The sequence below is a fragment of the Eupeodes corollae genome, chromosome 2, assembly GCF_945859685.1.
Source record: "Eupeodes corollae chromosome 2, idEupCoro1.1, whole genome shotgun sequence".
Classification (NCBI taxonomy): Eukaryota; Metazoa; Arthropoda; class Insecta; order Diptera; family Syrphidae; genus Eupeodes; species Eupeodes corollae.
The window spans coordinates 113,054,259-113,078,537 of NC_079148.1; the positions used below are offsets into that span (position 1 = coordinate 113,054,259).

Here is a 24,279-nt window from a genome sequence, read left to right on the forward strand (position 1 = left end):
GAAATTCTTAAAACAGTTACGCTTGAACTTACTTTCAACTACCATCGTTGCCGACAACTGAGCTTCACCTAGCTTATTTCTGGCCACCACAGTGTAGACACCGGCATCATCAGCACGCACGGCTGAAATATCCAAAGCTACGTATCCAAAGTCATAGTAAGTCTGTATGCGATTGGCCGCGGTAATGGCCTTTCCATTGTGATACCATTCGATTTTCATTGACAAATCGGATTGTGGCTCAACGCGGGCTTCAAAGTGAGCGCGTTGGCCTTCTAAAATCTTGTTGGTGCCCTTCATGGGACCCAAGAAACGAGGAATCTGTGTGACCTTAGTCTCTTCCTCCACGTTACGAGCGTATCTCGATGAGTCTTCCAGGTGTTGAATCTTCTGCATACCACCTGGGTGTTGTGAATCGGACACAATTGCCTTCTTCGAAAGAACGGTCAAATTGGCCGCTGTCGTTGCCTGTCCAAGTGAATTGTAGGCTCTGCAAGTGTAAACGCCAGCATCATAGATTGTTAGTTGCTTGATGGTCAGTGCAACATAGCCAAAGTTAAAGAATGTAGTGCTTCTTGAGCTTGCCTCAAGAGGTCGTCCGTCCTTCAACCATTCTACACGCATGGTAGAGTCTCCAACTGGTTCCAAACGGGCTTCGAAATGAGCATAAGCTCCTTCCCGCATATCCACTTGATCTTTGATGGGAGTCTTGAAGACTGGGGGCCCGGTTGGCTCTGGGACTTCATGAACATACTTCTTGTGTTGTAACTTCTGATATTGTTCCAACTCCTCGACCTTTTCGATGTAACGCTGTTGTTCGGGAATACCCAAATCAGCGGTTACTTGGCTTCTTGAAATAACGCGGATGGTTGAGGTACTGATAGCTTCACCAACCCTATTGACAGCCCGAACGGTGTACGAACCAGCATCTTCAGCCCGTAGGTGCATGATGTTAAGGGAGACGTAGCCGAAGTTGAAGATTGCAGTGATTCGCGAACTGGCGGTAATTGGGCGGCCATCCTTGTACCATTCAACACGCATAGTTGGGTCATTAACTGGAGTGAGTTGGGCCTCGAAGTGGATGTTCTTGCCTTCTTCAAACTCGCCCAAGTCGTGCAGAGGCTTTATGAAAGCCGGCTTTTGGTTCATCAGCTCTTCAGTACTCTCTTGGCGAGAGTATTTCGAGTAGTCTTCGAGCTGGCTTATGTATTGCAAGCTGCTTGGGTGTTGTGACCTCTGTTCGATTGAAGGACGTTGGACAATTGTAAGAATGGCACGAGATTCAGCCATTCCAGTGGCGTTAGTGACACGGCACATGTATTCGCCACTGTCCTGTTCGATAATTGTGATCAAATCCAATGCGATGAATCCGAATTTGAACACTGATGTGGCACGAGAACCTACAAGAACAATGAAAACCATAAGAAAACCATTTAAAAAGAGAATATCATTTCTACACTTACTTGCAGCAAGTGGTCTTCCATTAAGGAACCACTCAACGACCATTGAAGGATCACCCACTGGTTCGATGCGAGCTTCCATGTGGACGCGTCCTCCTTCGGTCTGCTGAACATTTTGTAGTGGTATGATGAATTGCGGTGGTGGATACACACGGTCCTCCTCGCCGGGACGCAAGTGAGGCTTGGCGCGCTCCACATGACGCAAGTAAATGATTTCTGGCCCAGGAACAGGTCTGAAAAATAGTGGTATTTTAGAACAATATCCCATAGAGCAGCACTTCTTTAAAACTTACTCTGGTTCGATAACTTTAGTGGGCCTTGGTAACTGTAGACGTCTTTGTTCTTGGGGCTGATCTCTGGGAGTTTCTAATACATAGAGTCTGGCACGATTTGCCGTCGATCCTGCAACATTTTGTGCAGTGCACTGATACCAACCAGCATCAGCTGGAGTGGCGCGTGGTATTTCCAAGCATGTAGCTCCGCCGTCAATGCCAACGAAACGATCTTGTGTTGAGCTTATTTGAACACCGTCCTTCTGCCATGTGATCCTTGGCACTGGTGTTCCGATAGCATTAGCACTGAGTGCAACGGGTTCTCCTTCACGTACGGTGATAGTTTGGAAACGCTGAACGAATTGTGGAGCCACGACTTGTTCTTTCTCGAGCACGTTAAGCTGAGCTTCGATAGCAACTTCGCCGGCCTTGTTTCGGGCCAGGCATTGAACTGCACCACCGTCATAGCGACTAACGTTGGTGATCATCAGCGAGTGGCTGCCAGATTCGTTGACCAATATCTTGTGGGTGGCATCATCGTTGATCATCTGGCCATTGATGAACCAGTAGACCTCTGGGTAAGGATTTCCAGTCACCCGGCAGTCAAAACGAGTCATTCGCCCTTCAGTGGCTTCACGGTCGGTGAAGGCCCGCACAAATTGCGGTGGCAAGGCCTTACCAGCTTCCAACTGTTCAGCCATGATGTCAACAGGCTTAGGTTCATGTGAAGATTCTGTGGCTGGCTCAACTGCCAACACCGCAGACGATACTACACAACCTTGAACGTTTTCCACCAACAGAGTGTAGTGGCCGGCATCTTGAACATTTGCGTTCTTCACACGAAGAGTTGCCATGTTGCTAGAGTACGAGATCTCGTGTTTGTTTGATGGCATTATACGTTGACCATTACGGAACCAAGTCAACCTTGGCTTAGGATTCGATCCAACTTTGGCAGTGAACACAGCATCGGAGCCCTCAACGAGCTTTGAATTGCGTGGCTTGGTATTGATCTGCGGTGCGAAAGCAGGTCCAAGCGAGCGATCCACTTCTGTTGAAAGATGGAAATCGGACTCATACTGTGTTCGTCGCGTAATTGACTCTCGGAAAGAGACCTCTCGCAATAGTCTATACTCGAAGGTGTCAACACGGAACTCCTCTTCGATGGATGTGAAAGAGTATCCATTGGTGTACATGGACTTATCGTGAGTTTGAATTGGCTGCAACACTGGCATTGGCATACCTTCTGGCTGAATAAAAACTGAGCAAATAGCTTCGCCATATTGATTACGGGCGCTGCATGTGTATTCGCCCTCATCGCCGGGCCCAATTTGATTGATTAATAATGACACTTCTCCAGTGACCTCGTTATAGTTCATCCGATACTTTTGTGACTCCAGAAGTGGTGCGCCCTTCCGGGTCCAAGTAACGAATGGCTTTGGATTGCCACGGAGCTTACCTTCGAACATAGCATTTCCGCCCTGTGCGAATCGGGCATTACGAAAGATCTGTTCGAAGACTGGCGGTGAAATGTCACCTTGGGCATAGACGTGTGTCAGTGATGGTAGCATCTGCTGTTGTTGCATGATCGTTGCGCCACCATGTTGTTGAACTGAAATTGAAAATAAAACAACATTTTTAATTTTTTTTAAAGAATTATTTAAGAAATAAAAAAGAAAATCTAAAACAAATTTGAGGTATTGCGAAAGATTTTCAAAAGTTCTTTTTTCTTTTTTCAAAAAATTTTGGTTTTGGTTGCTACTAACTAAATTGTGTATTCATTTCATTTTAAATTTATAATTAAGGCCATTAGAAAAAAAAATTAAAAAATATTAATTAGGTTTTTGTTTTTCATGATTAATGAAAATATTTGTAAAAACCTTATTGTGATGAAAAGCCCTATTATTTCAGCACGTTTACAAGTGTTGAAATAATCTGTCAACGATATATCTGTCTTTATTGTGAAACACCTTTGCAGCTGTTATTTAAAATTATGAAAAAATAAGTTTCTTCTATTGAAGACGTGAAAGGATAAACATCTTTTAGCTTTTAATATTTTAAAAAGCCAGCAAGAATATTAATTCGAGGTTGTTTTTACTTCTTACAAAAATAATTAGCAGTTTCTGTTTCAAATTTAGTTTTTGGCTTAACACAGTATGAATTTTGAAGTAACCGCTTTTGAAGCAGCTGTCACTTTAAATGCTAAAAAAATAAATAAATTAGGTGGGGCAACAACTCTCAATCATTCCTATGTGCGAGTAATTGCAGGAATGGAGGGGACCTACAGTTTATATGCCGAATCCGAACGGCTAATTTGAGAAAGCATTTTTTCATGTCAAGAATTATTCTTGGAGAATTTGTAAATTCCTCGCAAGAGGCAGTACCCGTAAATAAAACTTTCGCATGACATTTCAACGCACTAACCATCATGCCACGGGTATTACAACGCTTTAAATGCTAATAGTGGAAAAATAGACATCATTCTTCAGAACAAAAATGCTAAACAATTTTAGGTCAGAGTGCGTAGTTTTTCAAGAAGGTTTTCTTGACTGTGTGTTCCTTGAAAATTTGATCAATATTGGCCACCGAGATCTTGTTATTTAATTGAAAGATAAAGTTCTTAACTAATTCTCTACAACTGATTCAACACCTCAAAGATGGAATTCTGAGGTAAACTATTGCTTGCAGCCGCAAATGTTCAAATTAGTAGTGGAAAATTTCATGAAAAAGCTGATATCGTTTTCCAATATTAATGGCATACGTTTTTCTCTTCACCATCACAAAAACATCAATGAATTTAAAAAAAAAAATACTCTTGTTTTCATATACCACAATTAAAATAAAACCTCAAATAATATTCATCATCTAACTAGTGAATCTGGAGGGAACGCATTAGACTTAAGGCGACAAAATTGTTTTTTTTTTTTTTTTTTTGATTTCAAAACTCTAAGAAAAACCTTAAAAAAAATAAATAAAAGATAAAAAAAACCTTTTAAATATTTTAAAGATCCTGTTTTTCGAAAAAAAGAAAAAATTTAAAAAGTGAGTATCTTATCAAAAAGGTTTTTTTCTATAGGAAGAAAAGAGAAGGTTTGAAAGGAATAGTGCAAAACAGGGTAATACAGAGTGTGGTAAAGCATTCAACATTCGCGTAGTACGGCACAGCAACGAATCTTTGTATTCGGCAGAAAGCCTAAGGGTGAAAAAAGTAAGTTCCACAATTATGCCTGTCTAGTTTAAGACTCGACCCAAGAGTCCAAAACAATGAGCTGGCCAATGTTCATCCAATTAAGACACTAAACCTTAAGGTGATTTGTGTTAGAAGAGAAATGAAATAATTGTTTTTAGCTTCAAAAATTACGATACGTACAAAGGTTAGTTTTTAATGTTTGCAACAGCTATTTTTTTATTTCTGTTAAATAATTTTGTATCTTTTAAAACTAAATAATATTGAAAAAGTTAAAAATAAATGTCAATACTTTGTTTTGTTCAAATTAAATTTTTAGATTTGTATATATCCTCTAAATCTACCAAAGTTAGGTCACTATAAATTGTTGTTCAAAGATTAATTTTATTTAAATTCTGAATCAAAGGGTAGGATTTTGTCTACTCTTAAAATAATTAACTAACCGATACTATCTACATTTGGATGTTTTGAACTAAATCCCTTAAAGTCAAATGTAATATGTAAGTTAGCTCCTGCAAATTTTTTTGTGAATTTAAAAATTTTTAAAAAAGGTAAACAAAATTATTTTCTTTATTGATCCTGTATTTTTATAGTTGAAAGTATTTAAAGTTTAAAATTAGAAATAATAAAAACAAACATCTTAAATCCTTGCTAATATTTATAAGAACATACATAGGTACTTCTTTGGATCAACATTTCAACTTAGCCATAAGATTTATTTTTGAAAATCAAAAGAAAAACAAAAATAATAAACAAAACACATTCCAGAACTAAGAATAAATTTTTGTTTGCAAATCTGAAAAAGATAGATACATTTATTTTTATATATTTTGCTCCATTGAGATGTAGTTTTGTCTGCATGGGGCTTCTGTTCTTTGTTTTTGTTTTTTTAAATGTTATTTTTGTTGCATCAACGAATGTCTCTATTTTTGGAAAACAAGCCATTTCGAAATAAATATACACATATTGAGATCACATTACATCGCGCCTTATTCAGTTTTATTTCAGTTTAATACCCGCTAGCGAAGGAATTTTTGGAATTTTACTCCACGTTAGATTTCGTAGAACGAAAGTGGAATAAACAAATTGTTTGAAAAAAAAATAATATAAAATAAAATAATCGAAGTGAAGTAGACACATTTACTTATATTTTGATTTGCTGATTTAACTGCAACTGGTCTTTTCCGAAAAAGTCAAAGTCACGTACTCACAATATTGCAAGTGCATGTAATTTTTAAATTCAAAGTATCTAGGTATTCTTGTATCTTAATATAAGCTTGCATAGTTTACTTCATACATATGCCACAGAAAAGTGTGCCTTACTGATGTTATTGACAACAAATTGCTTAAAGAACAAAGTTGTACATTACTGCATTGATGCATTTGCTGCAAGTTGATAGATAAGTAAAGGTAGGTACCAATAAAGACCTTCTATGGGAAAGTGGTTTTTCCTTTTTGTTTCGTTTGCCTCCACTTAAGGTGGTCATTGGAATTAATTTTGTTTACCTACTGCTTTTAAAATGTTATAAAAGTCTTCTCTTGATAGTTGATTTAACCCACTTTTGGTCTTGGGTTAGTTTAATTGTTATGTAAGCTTAAGTTGAATCACAAGAATTTAACTTATGAAAATGAAATAAAATTAGATTTCTTGGATATCACAAAGTTTCAAGGATTAAAAAGATGTTCGTATTTATTTAACATTAACATTGCCATTTAGCATTTAACAACCCTAAGAATACAAAATTTGACAACTTGCAGTTGAGGGTATAAATTTATAGGAGTTAAAAGAGAAACCAACAACTTGTTTACAATGTTGAAAATTGAAATAAAAATCAGGATTGAGGAAAAACTACCCTGCAAATAATATGAAGATGGTTAACAATCACAAGAACGACTAAAACGATTTTTATTTAAATTTTTGGATTGTTAGTTGGGAATCTAAATGTTTTTTTTATAAAACTTGGTATGTAGTGTAGAAATATTAAGACCGTTAACAAGCTCAAAAAAATGAAAAGTAAGCTCAAATCAGTACTGTCTGTAAATTTATTATTTTATATAAAAACGAAATTTAGCATTCCGTTTTTAGAAAATGTTGTACAATTAATTAACTTAATTTAAAAACATGACTGTTTTTTAAAATTACTAGTTTAGTATAACTTAGGTTTTTTTTAACTTTCGTAGAGTCTTCTAACATCTTTGCATTTATTGCAAACTTTTCCTATAAAAAATAAGAAATAGGGTTTTTTAAAGTATTTTAAACTTTTCTACTGCGACCAATTGATTGTATAGTTGTGATTTTAATTTAAATCCTTTTCTGAATAGATACAATATATTTTAACAAATATTGGACTCATCTTTAGAAAAGTTATTTTTAAAAACACATAGTATCGTAAAAATCATAAATAAATGTATTATTTAGAAAAAAAAAAACTTAAATCCCTAAAGTATTTTATTTCTTTTTTAAAAAAATTTTTAATGTTTTATTTTCTACTCCTTACATTTGCATGATCCTAAAACTATTGTCATTTCATTTTTTAAAAGAACTTAATACTTTCTCTTTCTTAATATTGCTGTTTCGTTTTCTGAATATGTGTTTCTTTCTACTTTTATGCTGAAAAACACTTGTTGAAACAGTCATATGTTTTTTAGTTTAGAATCGAAGAAATTAAACCCATAGAGAATGTTATTTTAAGGATAATTCGAAATTATTCTCTTTTTCGAAAATGGGAAATTTTTTAGAGTGTTTTGGGATTTTTTTTCTTCAGAGAACTCAATTTAGTTCTCTCTTTTTCTCTCTTCTTCTATTTTCTTTCACACTCTCTTTCTCTCAGATAATCATTAAGTCTCTTTCTCTCTCATTCTCATTTACTCTATTTTGTCTCAGCTGATCTGTGAGAATTTTTATAATAATTTTTATATTTTCAGATTTTTGTTTTTTGAAAATTTACTTCTTTAAGATGATGCACTTTCGGTTTCTAAATATAAAACTAACCTAATACCACTTTGGTGTTTTGAAAATAAAAATAGATAGAAGATACACAGATGAATCAGTATTTTTTTTTTTATTTATGACAAATGAGATGTGTCAGAGATTTTTTTTCTAGACAGAAAATATTTTAAGAAGTGCCATTTATTTTTGAACAAGGTTTTTCTTTTATGAAATTTGATACTTCCTCTTTTGATAAAACAAATACTCAAATGTGATTTTATGATTATACCAATAAGATGAAATGAAATGATTACTAACAAAGGATAAGCAATAATAATAAAATGGTACAGAAATCGGAACTTTGATTTATCTTTTGTACTAATTTTGTATTTACCTTTCAAAGTCTATCGAGAAATTGAAAGAGATTGTGGAATTAAAGTTCTGTCAGGAAGATTTAAAACAATATCTTATTATTAATGATGTAATTCCTTTTTAAGTACAAAAATGAAGCATCAACATTTTGTCAAAACTAATTTTTCAAGAGTTGCAAAAGCAGTTTTTTGTGTAATGAAAATATTTCTCATCCATTATGAAATTTTTCCCAACTTAAATGGTGAAATAAAGTAATATTAATAACATACATACATACGTCCAATGTTTTGGAATGCAGCCTTATTTGAATGCTTCGTTTCGGTACAGCAATAATTTTAAAGTACTTTTCATTTGAAAAATTTAATTAAGAAAAATAGTGTCCAAAAAAACACCTGCCCAGGGCTGCATAAAATTTTAAGTTGCTTTGTGATTTTTAATCATTTGAAGAAGACATTTAAGGCTTGGATTTAAAGACTTTCTTCCGATCAATTTTTTATAAGGAAAATATTGTCCCTGTAGTAAGAAGATCCTTATCATATATTAAAATTGTAGTACATCCATTTTATTAACTTTTAAATAGAAGTCTTTGATGGGTTGTTTAGCACCAAAAACAAATTCTTCTCAAGGTTCGTACTAACTTGAAAATGACAGTTGTCAAATTAATTTTTAACAGTTTTCACAACAAATTTAAAATTTATTTTGGAAAACTCATTCCAACATTTTTGAAAAATAGTACATAATTCAGGCACCGATGTTTTATTTTTTGTTTGAAAATAAAAACATTAGCTTGGTGAATTTATAAAGCTTATTTCATGAGACATTGCTATAAGGGCTTTATTATAACATTTGCGTTCTTAAAGAAAACCGCTAAATTTAAAATCGGTTACTTAAGCTTCTGAAAAAATAGTTTCAAAAGACCAATTACATGAAAAATTAACTATAGAATAATCGCAGTCTACTAGGTTATATTTCTCTTTGACTTCTTCAATTAATCCAATTGAATTTGCAAACTTGGCAAGTGCTTTTATTACATCGTACAAAAAATACAACCGTTTTCATACATCCTGATGAAATATTGAAAAGGATTCTAAATGTTAAAAAGATGTAAATAACAACAAATAAACATTTTACTATAAAAATTACTCTGGGCCAAAGTTTCTTGCATTTTTTATTTTGAAATACCTATGAACTCAGAAATAGTTAAACTTTAAGTTTTCCAGGAAAAATAAATGTGAGAAATCTTTGACCATTTTCATTCGCATTCTAGTCTAGGCAGGCTTTTACTACGATGTTTTCCGAAAGTTAGACTTTAAAAGTTTTAATGATAATTTTACAAGTTTTAAAATTCCATAAATTGCATACATTGGTGGCAGACTTGATTTATATTTTAAAGCATTGATTCCTACATCCAAGTTCATATTTATAAACGTTGCAATAGAGGCTATTCAAGCCAAATGCATTAAGAGGTTGCTTGAAGCATGTACAAATTTGATACAAAGGCATTACGACTTTACACATTATGCCAGCGTTTAATAAAGCCTTTAAAAAACGTATGCAATGCGCGACTATTCACTCGTTGAGAGCTGTTTCAGCACCTTCTAATAAATACGACTGCAAAAATATAAAGCCAAAATCATTTTCATAAAAATATACAAATTTGTGCAAAAGACGATTTGGAATATTTAAACTTTATAAAAGTTTAAACATTTGAAGTTCTATTGTTTTTTTTTAATGTCAAGCTATGAAAAAAAGAAGATTTAAATTGTATGTCTAACCATAACTTACTTAAACTTAACATATTTTACTGTCTCCGTGAAGGACTTTTCAATTCAAGTTTATAGCAAGAAATATTCTAGCAAGTTACTCGATGAATCAATCTCGTAGTATAATCTCAGAAAATTTGAACATTTGCATAAATTAGTATTAAATAAGTTGTCAATATGCTCCAATTATTAAAATTGAAAATTTGATGAAAAATAAAAAGAACTAAGTGTAAAGTTAAGATTTAGTAAACTAAAATATATTTATTCATTTTGAAAGATTGTTGTTTTTCGAGGTAAATAAGATTTAAGAATGATTTTTCCGTTGAAGTTATAAACAATTGAGAAAAATTTTGTATTTAAAGCCCTGTCCACCCACATTAAGAGCGTGGGTGACATATTTGTTGGCAAATCAATGAATGATTTGTATGAAGCTTTTAGTGAATAATAAATCTAGAAAATGAATTGTTGTTTTAAGATAATAACAGCTGTCCTTTAAAGTAAGGAATTAGGAATTTTGGATTTTAAGCGACTAAAGTTCATAGTCGTCATCGAGGAAGATTTATACTACGTGTCGTTCCTGTAACTTTTAAAAAAAAGTATCGCTGGCCTTGAAAATGATGTCAATATTTTACTCTTGACTAAAGATTTAATCCAGCTGCTTTTCATTAAAACAATTAATGTTTTTGAAATGTATAAATGTTCTTTTTCTTTACTTTGAGACCCCAAAATTTACCTCAAAGATCAAATAAACATCAAACCTATTACAAGGAAAAAGGCGTAATTTTTCAAATTTTGAGAACTATCATTATTATTTGTAAAAGAAAACATTTTGAAAAAACTCAAAAACATTGTGGATTCCTTTAAATACTCCTTTCATCAAAGTAAGAACAAAAAATCAAAACCATTTAAAAATGCTAATTGATATAAATAAACATTTCTCTAATATTCATTTGCATCTTTCAAAACATTGTGAAATACTTTATTTTGTGTATATTATTAAAATGCCTTGCAGCTCATAAAATCTTAACTCAACAATTATAAAAAAAATTAAATGCGTGGGTGGTTCAAATTTACGAACATTAACAATAAAATAAAAAGAAATACTTAATCAGAACAAATTCTTGGATAGCTTCCAAAAATCAAGAAGAAGAAATGTTCTCAATTTTTTTCGTTCATCTTTTTTAATAATTTATTTGCATCAAATGAAATTTGTATGTATTTAAATTATTTGCTCAAGAACAATCTAGATTCTGATGATCAGCAAAAGATGACTAATAAATAAAAAGTGTTATTTTCCTCAATGAGTTGATAATCCGAGAATTAGTTTTAGAGACAAGGAAGTTAAAAATGCCAATTTTGTGGCATTTGAACGGTTTAAAATAAAATTTCTTACGGAAATCTACATTTGTCACAAACAAATATCCAAAAAGACGAACTTTTTTTTCTTGATAACATAATGAAAATGGTTTTTCAGATGATTTTTGAGTTAACCCCTATGTCGAAAACTGCCGTTTCCAACCTCAAAACTAACGGCAAAACAACAAATTTTACAAATTTCAAACAAACAGAACAGTTAAATAGACCATTCTCAGGAAATTCTGGACTGATTCTAACGGTACTTTTATAAAACTTTTCTCTCTCAAAAACTGACCTCTTTGCTGAGTTGTAACTTGACTCCTTTGAACATGGTGTTCAGTGCGGCTAAAGCTCTGCTGTTGCTGAGTTGATGATGATACTTGTTGAGAAAATTGTTGTTGTTGTTGTTGAGTGACAAATTGTTGAGATTGCTGCTGCTGCTGTTGCTGCATCGCACCCTGTTGGTACGGATTTGAATTTTGTCGTTGCATTATGTAACACTATACACCATCAAAGAAGGCGTGTTCCCACTTTACAATTATAAAAATTCTTTTTCTTTTTTAATTAATTATTTTTTTCTTTCAAATTCCACTTAAAATTCGATATCGCACGAATTAAAAAATAGAAATATATAAATTCACACACAAAACTCTGATGATGGCTATCTCACTTTATCTTTCTTCAATTTGGCTTTCAGAATTTTTTTAAATTTCAGAACACACTATATGTTGAATTTTCTCACACAATTATTTTTCTCTGCTTTGCTATTTTTAAACCACTGAATTCAATTTTTTTTCTTCGTTTTCTATTCTATTTTCGAAGAATTATTCAATCACTAAAAATACAAGAAAAAAAATGGAAGAAAATCGTGAAAAATTAATAATCCTTTGGTCCTGACGATGATTTAGATTTCGAAAATATTCGTTGAAAAAAAAAGAACAAAAATCTTCTAAAAATTAGTTGAAAACTGCGATTATCCTTTCGCAAGGGGGTTTTCAAGCTATTTTTAGAAAATTAGCTCAGCGCCAAGTCGTTACGAAAATGATGAAAAATTTTTAAATTTTCTATTTTCTATATGTAAAAGAAGAAAATTTTCACAAAATCGTTACGAAATAGCTGATTTCTGGTCGAAAAAATCACGAAAACCGTTAGATTCGTTGAATTCACCGTTAATTCTTACCGAAAATTAATAATTTTAACTATTTTTTAGAAAATCTCTATATATATAATTTTTTTCTTTAACTCTATGTACTTTTACTTATATGTTTAAAAATAAAAAAATTGTTTCAAGTCAAAATCCCCGAGACTGAAACCAAGACGTCGATCGTTTTTGAGGTGCGAGCGAAGAATGAAATAAAAGTGATCTGAGGTGATCGTTATAGCCAGAAAAGTTGGATTTCTCTCTCACTTGGCGATGTTGATGATGATGATGATGTTGATCGTTAATGATGAAGTTTCTATGGGAAAATGTATCTCACAGATGTGAAAATCCAATAGATTTTTGGTGTTGGATGAATATTTCTGTGCCTCACCGTAGATCGGATGTGGACTCAGACGTTGATCAGCGGGGGGTTTGATGATGCGATGATGCTTCGATAGACTGCAAGGATCGGCTCTTGCTCTCTCGGTGAGAGAGTCTTGCCTACTCGCCGGCTAAAAATAAGTTAGGGATTTATTTTTGGGATTGATTTTCCATCTTCTTGTGTGTGATGAGGATGATGAGGAATGTTTTATCTTTCGATTTGTATGATTTTTGTTCTGCTTTTTGGTACGATGATCAAGATGATGAAGATGGAGATGATGCTTCATGGTTTTTCATATGAAAATATTTTTATCTTGGTGTTTCATTTGCATTTTGAAAAACATATACAAATTAGTCTTATCTATTTATTTGTATCTATAGATGTAGATAAAGATACAATTTGTTTTCTTTTTTCTTTTACAATCTATCAAATGCGTGTGCTTATTGCAGTGAAAATTTGCGAACTTCTGTAATGTTTAGTAGAACAACAAATGATGTTTCTACGCGTACTCGGTTTTATTAGGAAATTGTGGGTTTGGTGCCAATTTAATTGTTTCAATGTAAACGAATGGGACACACGACACTTTTTATTTTTGGGTGCACTAGTTTTGTTTTTTTTTGTCGGGAGGTAGGTAATGAAAATTAAATTCAGTGGCAGAGATAAAGGGTATTTGAAAATGCGTACGAATTGTGTTTTTCATTAATTCTATTAAAGATTTAGTAGAACATTGTGATTGTTCTATAAACCGTGACGGTTGATTTAATTAAATTGAATTTAAATTGTTTTGTACAATAAACAAAAAAGTGATTACAGGTAGCTTAAATCTTATATATCTATCTGTAGGTTTACATATATATTAAAAGTTTGTACATGACATGTGTATGAGGTTATTTGTTTGGTTTTGCAGTCTTAGATTTGTATTAGATTTTAAGAAAGAAAACATAGCAGCGAACAAATGTTGAATTTAAAATATTAATTTCCTGAACGTCTTAATTGGTCTACAAAAATGTGGCTTATTGATGCCACTCATAAAGAAAAAAATAGACAGGCAATGTATCTACAATTGGGATAGTGGAATTTTTAGATTTGCTTATGCTCAAAATTCCAACCTTATGAATTTCAAACTAAAAGTTCCATTCATTTCTGTCATAAAGCTCTTATTTCCTTCTAAGAAACTAAGAAAATAAAACAAATGTTTTTTCTTAACATGAATAACGACTTCTTTAGGAATCATAAATATATCTATCTACTAAGCTTCCTATTGATGTGGTAAACAAATTCATTTTTTACAGAATAAACTATTATATATCGAATTGGGAAAAATGTATAAAACCCAATGGAATCTCGTAGTTACATTCAAAACCTCTACTTAAACTTTTCCAATTGTTCTTATCTACAGGAATTTTACTAATTTCTTGAACATGGAGTAATGAAGAATGAAATCTACTCTATGACCAGAATTATGGATTTCGTAGCAATAGTGCAATAAATTTCCACATATTTTTGTAGAAAATAATTCATGGTATTTAAAGAATGTCATTATTTTAAGAAAGTTTTGTTTTTCACGGGTACTGCCTCTTGCGAGGAATTGATAAATCCTCCAATAGTATTCAAATTAGCCGTTCCGATTCAGCATTCAACTGTAGGTCCCCTCCATCGCTGACAAGATTACTCGCACACAGGAATGGTTGAGGGTTGTAAGTCACTAGGCTCTAATTCTCAACGGACTGTTGCGCCACCTAATTTATTTATTTATTTTAAGAGCATTTGATAGTGTTTGACATAAAGCTCTTTCATCAAATGATTGCGTACTCATATATTTGGTATCTCTTCCTAGTTATCTTAAAAATTATTTTTTTAATTTGCCGTATTGTATTTATTCAAGTCTGAAATTCACAAAATACATTAAGGTTTTCAAAGAAGATCTGTTATTTGCAACTTCTAATGACAGTCAAAACCTTGTCCTTACGATGTGAAGCTTCAAAAAATGCGTATAAGATACCCAAATAAAAGTATTCCCTTCGAGAAATTCTGTATCCTGTCGTTGAAGCTTAACCCATAATTTTGATACCCATTACCTGTACTTGAATCGAGAAAACTTTTTAGCATTCGGTATGAACATAGTAGAATACCTTTTATGGAATAATCGACATTACCAAAAACGCAGCTAAGTGTTTCGGATTTCTCCTTTAATCCAAGAAAAATGTATGTCCCTTTTCAAAATGACAAGTTCATGTCTTTTAGAAAGAAACCAAAAAAAAACCTAAAAATTACAAGATTTAGAATTATTATCGAAACACTTGCATTAAATCCTTGCAGAACATAATGTTTTTCATTCCTATATCTATATTATTTTCAGATAATGTTCTCTAAAATTAGCCAGTTGCACAGTTTCGGTAATACTGTCAACTATGCAGATTCTATTTTTAACCGAACATCAAGAACGTGGAGTGCTTTGCCCAATTCTATATTTCCTTAGCTTTTTGGTATTCAAAACCTTAAGACCAACTTCTCAAAATAAAACTTCATTGAACTCGGTAATTAACTTGGAACTGTAGACTAAAATACTGAATTTTTTAACCTAAACTTGAAGAATATGCTTAACCGTTTCACGGGTGCCTTAAATATAGCTTTTCACTTATTTGTACCTTATAGGACAAAAAAGAATTTCTCAAAACCTTCGTGGTATAACAAAAGGCTGACTCATTTAAAAAAAAAATAATTATTTGCCAAGTATAAAATGTCAAACACTTTAGATGACAAACATACATTTTGTAAACTTCGTAAAGAATTCATGCTTCTCAGCAAATTCTTGCACAGAAATTATATTTCGAATATTGAGCTTAATTTGAAAAGTGATACGAAACTGGAGTTCTATTAATTCTAAAAGGAAATCAATCATTCTACTGACATTAATAAAACTCTTGATTTTTTGGAATCAGTTTACTCAACTTCACAAGAAAACTTGGTTTTTCTTTCAGATATTAATCCTGAAGTAGATATTGGCCCAATACACTTAGAATTCACTGAGGTATTGAATGGTCTTCAGAATCTTAAACCCAATCAAAAATTGCTCGAAAGTTTAGTAAAGACCAAACTTGATTTTTCCCAGCATGGGCTTATTTCGGGTTGATCAACTGTCACTAATCTCGCATGTTTTCCCTCTTTCGTTACTAATTGTATAGAAAGTCAAAGACAAGTAGACGCTATCTACACGGATTTTAGTAAGGCATTTGATTCTGTATGCCACAACATACTGCTTCGTAAGCTTCATAACTTACTCTAATCTCCTTCAGTGGATTTCGTCTTTTTAAACTGATAGGGTACAAAAATTAAAACTCGAGAATCTAACCGCGAGATCTATTAAATGTACCTGAGGAGTTCCCCAAGGCAGTCATCTTGGCCCACCCTTATTTATAATCTTTATCGATTATATTTGCAAGAACATAAAGTTCAGCCAATGTCTCATACATGCTGATGATGTTAAATTATTTTGAAAAGTGAATTAAATTTATGATTGCTTTAATCTCCAAATAGATCTCGATTATTTATCAAACTGGAGTTGGTTAGCTGTCTTAAACGTAATGTCTGTCTCTAGAAAAATCACAACTTATGATTTTGCGTATTCTCTTGATCGTATTCCTTTTCAGAGAACTGCTACATTTAAGGATTTGGGTGTGTCCTTGAATTCCAAGTTTACATTTGTTCCGCTCATGGAAGCTACTGTCGCTAAAGCCAACTATAAGATTGGTTTCATTAAAAGAAACTCAACTGACTTTTCGGATCCCTATACGCTTACATCTTTATATAACTCATTAGGTGATGTCATATGGAATCCTTTCCAACAAACGTTTTCGGATACAATTGAGAAAGTTCAGAATCTTTTCACAAAATATGTGTTTTGTAAAATGCGTTTGGTCTGAAATCTCTCAAATCTCGAAGAACTATTCATGATAGAGTATTTGTGGGAAATATTTTATATCACCATATAAAGTGTCCTAACCTTCTATCGTAATTTGTATTTATGCCCTGATTTCTACGAGAACCGTTTGACAATATGAGAAAGCCAACTGGGACGGTCTCAATCAACTCTTCAGGAACTTTAACTGGTCGATAGTGACATTGACTCCAGTGCAGATATGATTACAAACTTAATTTTTTGTGGAATGAGAAATTGTATTCCCAATAGGGTAAAATCTACTAAACCCACAGAAAACTTATGGTTTGATTCGAGCTGTAAAGAGATTTTTAGTACCAAAAATGTAAGTTTCTGGAATTACAAAGCCAACCCAACTGAAGAAAATCGGAATAAGTTCAAACAAGCTAGAAAGACATGTAACGGACATATACGACGCATTAAATTTTTGCATGATCAGAAATTACGGCAAAAAATACTACAATATCCCAATGGTAGTAAAAATTTCTGGTCATTTGTACAAAATACGCTCGTTTCCAATGACACTCCCTATGTAAGCTCGATTCATAAGGCCAATTTGCTTGCAGGACAGTTTGCTGTTAATTCGACGCTACCGGAAAGTGTCATGAGTCCTCCTGTTCTTGAGATCGTAAATGATTCTATGGGACGAATCTTTTTTCGCACTCGTGCAGTCGCAAGAGTACTGAAAGACATTGACATACACAAATCCGCTGGCCCCGATAGTATTCCCGGTCCGTATTTCGGACCCTTCAATTCAAGTAGTCTTGGACGGGTTCAAATCTGATATCCAAAAAATAAACGCTGGTGTGCCATAGGGCTCCGTTTTGTCTCAGACACTTTTCCTTATTTGTATAAATTAATTGTTTTGCAGTACCCTCAGCTTCTAATACGCGTTTTCAGATTCTCATCCTTGTTCTTTGTATGTGGACTACCAACTGCAGCGTATGATAAGCTCATTAAATTCTGATCTTGACAGAATTGTTCAATAAGAAATCAAAAACCGTGTAGAATTTAATGCTTCGAAAACTCAATTCTTTCTACTGTCACAAAAGTGTTACCTTCCCCCAATGCTACTATCCATGAGTGCTACTTGCATCGAGGAGACCGAACAGCTTTCAGTCCTAGGTATGAGCATTACAAACCATTTGTTGTGGAGTGATCACATATTTGGTTTCTTATTGTATTGTAAATATCAAAGTTGCAGTTTCCTAAACTTACAAATAAATCTTTGTAAGAATTATAAAATCATATAAAATTCTTAATGTTGAATTACCTTTCCAAAAAAACTTTTGCATTTTGTATTCCAAGCTTAAATAAAATATTTTATCCTCCAAATGAACAGAATTCCAAAAATCATTTAACACGTCACGTAAAATAATTTTAATGCTTTTTATCACAACACCACCGTTATCTTTGTAATTAAATTAGCAACATAATTTCAAGAAATTATAATTTGATATGTTTCGGCACTCATCCATGACTTTAAAAACAACCAACGTTATTTTTACCACCCAGAATAAACAATAGAACTACCGTAGAAAATGACCAATTAAATAGTTCTTATAGTTAAATAAAATTATAATGTACGAGAATATTGCTATTTTAAAATTTAACTGACGTAGACTAACTCCGTTCAAGATAAAAATGTCACTAAAAAGATGATTTTATTTGACGCTAAGATTCTTGAAGTCTTTTTGTTTTGAACTTTTGTTTTGCCTTAGATAAATGCAGATAAATAAAAGTTATAATAAAAAGGTACAAACATAGTAAGTTGCCAACTTTATACACTGAGAGAAATATAAGTAAAATTATATTAACTGACTCTGAAAATTTATAAGTGTTTATTCTTAAATAAACAAGCAAAACTTAAGTTTTGAAACTTGACGTTTTACTATTTGAGAGTTTAACTTAAGAGACTTTTTTTAAGAAACCACATTTTCTCTTTAAATGTATGTGAGTAAAATTTTGTAGACACATTTATGCTAGAAAATTTAAAATAACAAACTTTAAACAAATTTTGTTTGCTAAAATAATGATAAAATTTAAGATACATTTCAATAGAAAAAACGCTTAATTTTTGCTTTAAAAACCAAATGTCATTTTAGGATTTAAAAGAACTTTAAGTTTTTAATGGAATGTATAAAATTTGTAATTTTACAAAATATCACACGTGCATAACGGCGACGCTATTTTAAGATGATTTTAAAACAATGTTTTTGTCAGTGTATAGAAACAATAACAAACTTCCATATCAGGCGCATAGGTAAATGATTGCGCAAATGCGTTCTGCTAAGATAATTGTATAATTTCTCATAATCTGCACATCGGTAACACAGTTGTTGTTGTTGTATTAAGCTAGGTTTCAAACGATTATGCCAGAAAACTACCTTATAGCGCGATACACATTACTCGTGCCTCCAGCTCTAGACCTATGCTATGATGCATTTAGTTAGCAATTTTCTTCTGGATGGAATTTCATTGTTTTTTTGTTTATATTTACATTTAGTTTATAAAGTGTCAGATTACACAGATGTTTAAATTGTTTATTGTATACGAATATTTCCTTTGACTGGTTTCGTTCTTTATTCTTTAACTTTTTGTTTTGCAAAAAATAAAGATAAAACATCTGAAAAGTTGAATAATTCTCTAAAATAAGATAGAAAATTTAGATAAGGCTGATTTATCTCTTGAGAAAAATGTGGTGCCATAAAATACAGGTCAAACATTCATGGATTCTTAGCTAAGCCTGAAATATTTAAAGATAGATGTAAGTTTGTTGGATTAGTAAGTTCAACTCATTCCATTATTCTTTATTGCAAATAAATTCCAAAAGTTTGAATCAACGCATTGCCTTAAGATAAATATTTCTTATCAGTATGTTTTTTTTCTAATTTTTATAAAAGATTTAAAAATGATTATCTGTATTTATCTTATATCATTTAAACTGAAAATATCTACCTAGAGCTAGAATGATAAAAAGCGAAAAGACTTTAAAATCGTGTTGAAGTTCGTGTTTCAGAATAGCATTTAAGAGTTTACAAATTTGAAGTATCTGATGTACCAACTACCATTGTCATTTTTGACAGATATATGACATTTATAGTTAACGCTGGTAGATTCAAACAATAGTCCAAACCAAGTTTTGATTGAAGTCTATTACAATCTAAAAATGCATATAAGGACTTTATGGTTAAAAATATCAGAACATAAATCTCCATTTCCTTCATAAATTATCAAACACATTCAATCATTTTGAGGTGCGTTCAGATTTAGTTTTTAGATGGATCCGTTCAGCAAACAAAAACAAAATGGAAGGTTTCAGTGAAAATAGAAATGAGTGAAACTGTATAATGTTTTATAAACTTGATGACTTATTTAATTTTTCCAAAACATTATGCCATTAAACATTTTAAAACAATGTATTTTTGTTCTCTTAACATAAAATTTAATATCTCTAAATGTGTACCAACGCACAAAGAAGAATAAAGTCAGAGTGTTTGATTTCAAATGTCAAACACTCTATACAGCGGTGTTTTATCAAAGTAAGATTTTTCTGCCAGTTCATATTACTAAAAGTTTATTGTTGTTAGCGGTTCTTGGATGCCAAAAGAACACGATTAAAAATTATTAATCTAGATATAAACTGATTGACAGTTAGGTCGTTTGGAAAAAGTCATGTACCTACTTATTTTGCGGTGTGTGGATAGAAGAAGATTGATTGATGTTTTGACACTTGATGCATGTAAATGAGCAAAGAAATTAAGTCAAATTTCGAAATGTCTTGATATGCAAATATAATCACAGCAATTTAGAAATGGACATAGATGACTTAATTTGTTCAACTTATTTTATGCTAGTAGGTTTTGCATTAAATACATTATGTCTTTAGGAATTATTCGAAACAACTTTCTTAAAATTTCTTTCCAATGTGATATAAATATGACCAAGAAAAATGTTGAGTGAAAATCGATTATCACCTGGATTACAAAGATTTGACAGAGTTTTATTAACTGAATTCACATTGGGGATAAATAAAAAGGGTGAACGCAAAAGGGAAATACCTTCATACAGAGCTGTAGTTGGAACCGCAGTTGCGGCGAGCTGTCAAAATATTGAACACACATAAAAGTGTAGAGGCTGCAGAAGAAGCCGCTTTGTATATCACATTTTGACAGCTAGTGTGGCTGCAGCTCCAATTGCAGTTGCAGCACTTTATTATGTTTATATATTAAGGCGACATAAAGGTCGACATAAGTGTTGTCGTATCTAGAGGATTCACTGAAAGGGTTTGTACCTTTTCCCTTAAAGTATAATTTGTTATGTGCAATGCATATTTTATACAAAAAAATTCACCATCTATCTTGTATGGGGTTATTCACAATATTAAACAGGATTAACTATCCTGATTTCGTAGAAAATTTAAAAATGTCTCTTTTTGGAAGGAACAGACGTCGCATAAGATGTCGAAAAAGTATTTTCCTAATATTGTCAGTCTTCTTTTGGTTAGGCTTGGGCATTCGCATAGAAAGAGGAAGGTATCTTCCTCCGTCTCCTCATCATAAAAGCCTCTATTTAAATCAAATGAGCCGATACCCAATCTGTTCATGTAGGTGCCCAATGAGTTGTGCCCCATTAGGATAACTCTTTGGCCATTGACTCCTAGAAACTCTGCAAGTTTCAACAGCTGCGATTTCAATGAAACTTTGGTGGCATTGATCTATTTCTGGCAATATGAGTGCCTTTTCATTACCGTCAATGTAACAGATCCTGGGACACAACAGAAGAGTAAACGTGTTGGTTTCGCTGAGTAAGCGAAACTTAATAGTGTTGACTTATTGAAAATGGACTTGATGGCTTGCCTTGGTTTGCGATAAAAGATCCTTAAGAAAAATCCTTATAGGCTTCAGAAACCGCCAGTACTTCTGCTTGAAAGACACTGCAGTAATTTGGAAGCTTTATTGATCTTTCTAGGAGAGGATTACATATAAGGATGACAGACCAGGGTGTATGGCCCCCTCCCCCAGGATTTATTTGTATGACACTGTTTTCCATTAAGTCTTTCCTCTTGGGAATTTCTATTTGTACTACTGAGTTCAGATCTATGTACCGCTTTAGATAGTTTGTTAAAGTGCCATAATTGTCTATGACTCTATGTTAATACTGCTCTTTATGTTCCTGTGACCAAAGGAGACTCTTTCCAGATATTAAACTGTATGAGACGTAATGCACTTTTGGCCGCCAATTCCTTCACGAATATATCAAGAGGGGCTAGCGAGAGCAATGTCTCAACGACTGGAGGTATCGTATACCTCATGGCTCTTGTAGTACTTATACATGAAATTCTTTGAATTTTTGTCATATTTTCGAGATTGGTAACCCTTTCAAGGGCTGGCCACCATACCAAGCATGAGTATGTTAATATTAACCATATAATGGCAGTGTACATCCACACAATGTTTTTACGTCTCCAACCCTATCTAGACCCTATCTATCAAGCTGTTGCTAACTTTCAATTAAAGTTTTAAAAAATACAATTGACAACTGTTCACTTAATCATAAAAATAACAAAAAACTGATACAAATTAATAAAACCTACTTTAAAAATAGTGATTCGGCCACAGCTACATATCGTGCTTTAAGAGGACAGTATGGTTTGCATAGTTGTCCAACTAAGTAAAAAATTGGTAAAACTGTGAAGAAATTGGAAGAGAGTTGATTGGTTACAGATATTGTAAGGCCTTAGGCCTGTGCATCATCGTTTCGCTCGTACCACTGAAAATATTACTGGTGTAAGCGAAAGTGTTTCCGAACATCGGAATGTGTTGATTCCTCGTCGTTCTCGAAAATTATGGCTTTCTTAAGGCACATTATGGTGTATTTTGCATTTAGATCAACACATATATCCATATAAAGTCCAGCTTACACAACAATTGAAGCCAGCTGACCATTCAAAACGTGTCTTAGATAAGTGGAATGGGTGTTTGATCAACAGGTGGAGGACTGCGATTTTTCGAACAAAATGTTCTTTAGCGACGAGGCACATTTTCCACGCGGTGGGTGTGCTAATAAACAAAATTGTCGCATTTGAGGTTCTGAGAATCCTAAAGTAATTGAAGAAAGCCATTAAGTCACTGTTTGGTTAGCTCTTTGGTCCGGAGGTTGCTAGCGTACCACTTCTTAAAAAAAGTGGAAGTAGATTTTAGGAAAAAAGTGAAGTAATTTGAGAAAAATTGAAGTAGATTTCAAAAATTAACTTTTTCATATTATCCCCCATATTTTGTTATTAAATTATTTCAATAAAAAAATTAAAAAAACAACTAGAATTATTTAAACCTTATTATCGTATAATTAAATGTGTTAATGATACATTTCTTAAATTAATTCTTGGTTGTTGGCAACGAAAACGCCAAAATTGGTCTCGTGTTGGTCAAATAAAATGACTTAAGGATGTTTTGATTGCAAAGGACGAGTTCTACAAGAAATAGTTATCGTAGTCGTAATACAATTTCAGTACATCAACAAACCTTCTATTCTTCTTTGTGGACAACTTGAAAATATCTTTTGATGTTAAAAACAAACAATTAAATCCAAAATAACACTAGAGCGCAACTTAACACAAATAACATTAACAAACAGAAAAGAAATAAAATGCATGACAGCTTCGCATAAACTATGTATCCAAAAAAAGTCTGTCTAAAACTATTTCCTGTATTTTAAAAATTAAAATGGACCTACAAAAAAGTTTGTTTTCAAAAATGTAAATGTCATTTTATTTCTCAAGAAAACCTTAATTTTTTAAATTGGTACTTGAATTTTAGTTTAAGAATATTTTTGATACATAGTTTTGAACTTATTATTAGACGTCTTGCAATTCAATTTTGTAAAAAATGAAGACCCATTTTAAAGAAATCAAATTTCGAAAAAAAGTCAATATTTTTTTTAAATTAAAAATAGAAACAATGACATTTTTGACAAATATTTTAGATCTTCAGAAAACTTAAAAAAAAAATAACCGTTCTATCTGAGGTACCCTTCTGGAGCAATACAACAGTATTTTTTTTATATTGAAAGAAGTCAAACAAAGAACACAAGAACACAAATTTTAGCAAGAATTCAAAAATTCGATTTGTTTTTTAAAAAATTCGAATTATCGATTTTTTATCGTACAAATTTTATTGGGACCCACTCGTTTCGACTTCTCTAAAACCGTAATGTCATGTTTGATTAAAATCTCGAATTCGAATTTGTCAACGAATGCAAAACTTTTCATACAGGTCCTATATGTCGAAAGTAAAACTGACAAAAGGGTTAAACTAGAATACAATAGATACAACGAAATCTTACCGCAAATGCAAATAATCAAGCAATTTTTAATTCTCTAGAAAGTTTTAAAACTACATACAAAATTGATAAGGAGAAAAAAGGAATAAATAGAAACACAGATATTAAAAATGAAGTAGATTTCAATATTTTGATGATGGTGCGA

At 32.4% G+C, this 24,279-nt stretch overlaps 1 protein-coding gene across 1 annotated transcript in view; it reads right to left on the reverse strand.

Moving 5' to 3' along the window:
• The window catches only part of LOC129945191 (titin-like), a 270,413-nt gene that overhangs the window by 99,273 nt on the left and 146,861 nt on the right, over nucleotides 1–24,279 (reverse strand). Inside the window, 5 exon segments of the mRNA XM_056054849.1 lie at nucleotides 33–1,397; nucleotides 1,461–1,690; nucleotides 1,751–3,338; nucleotides 11,629–11,833; nucleotides 18,012–18,019. Coding sequence (XP_055910824.1) covers nucleotides 33–1,397; nucleotides 1,461–1,690; nucleotides 1,751–3,338; nucleotides 11,629–11,833; nucleotides 18,012–18,019 — 3,396 coding nt within the window.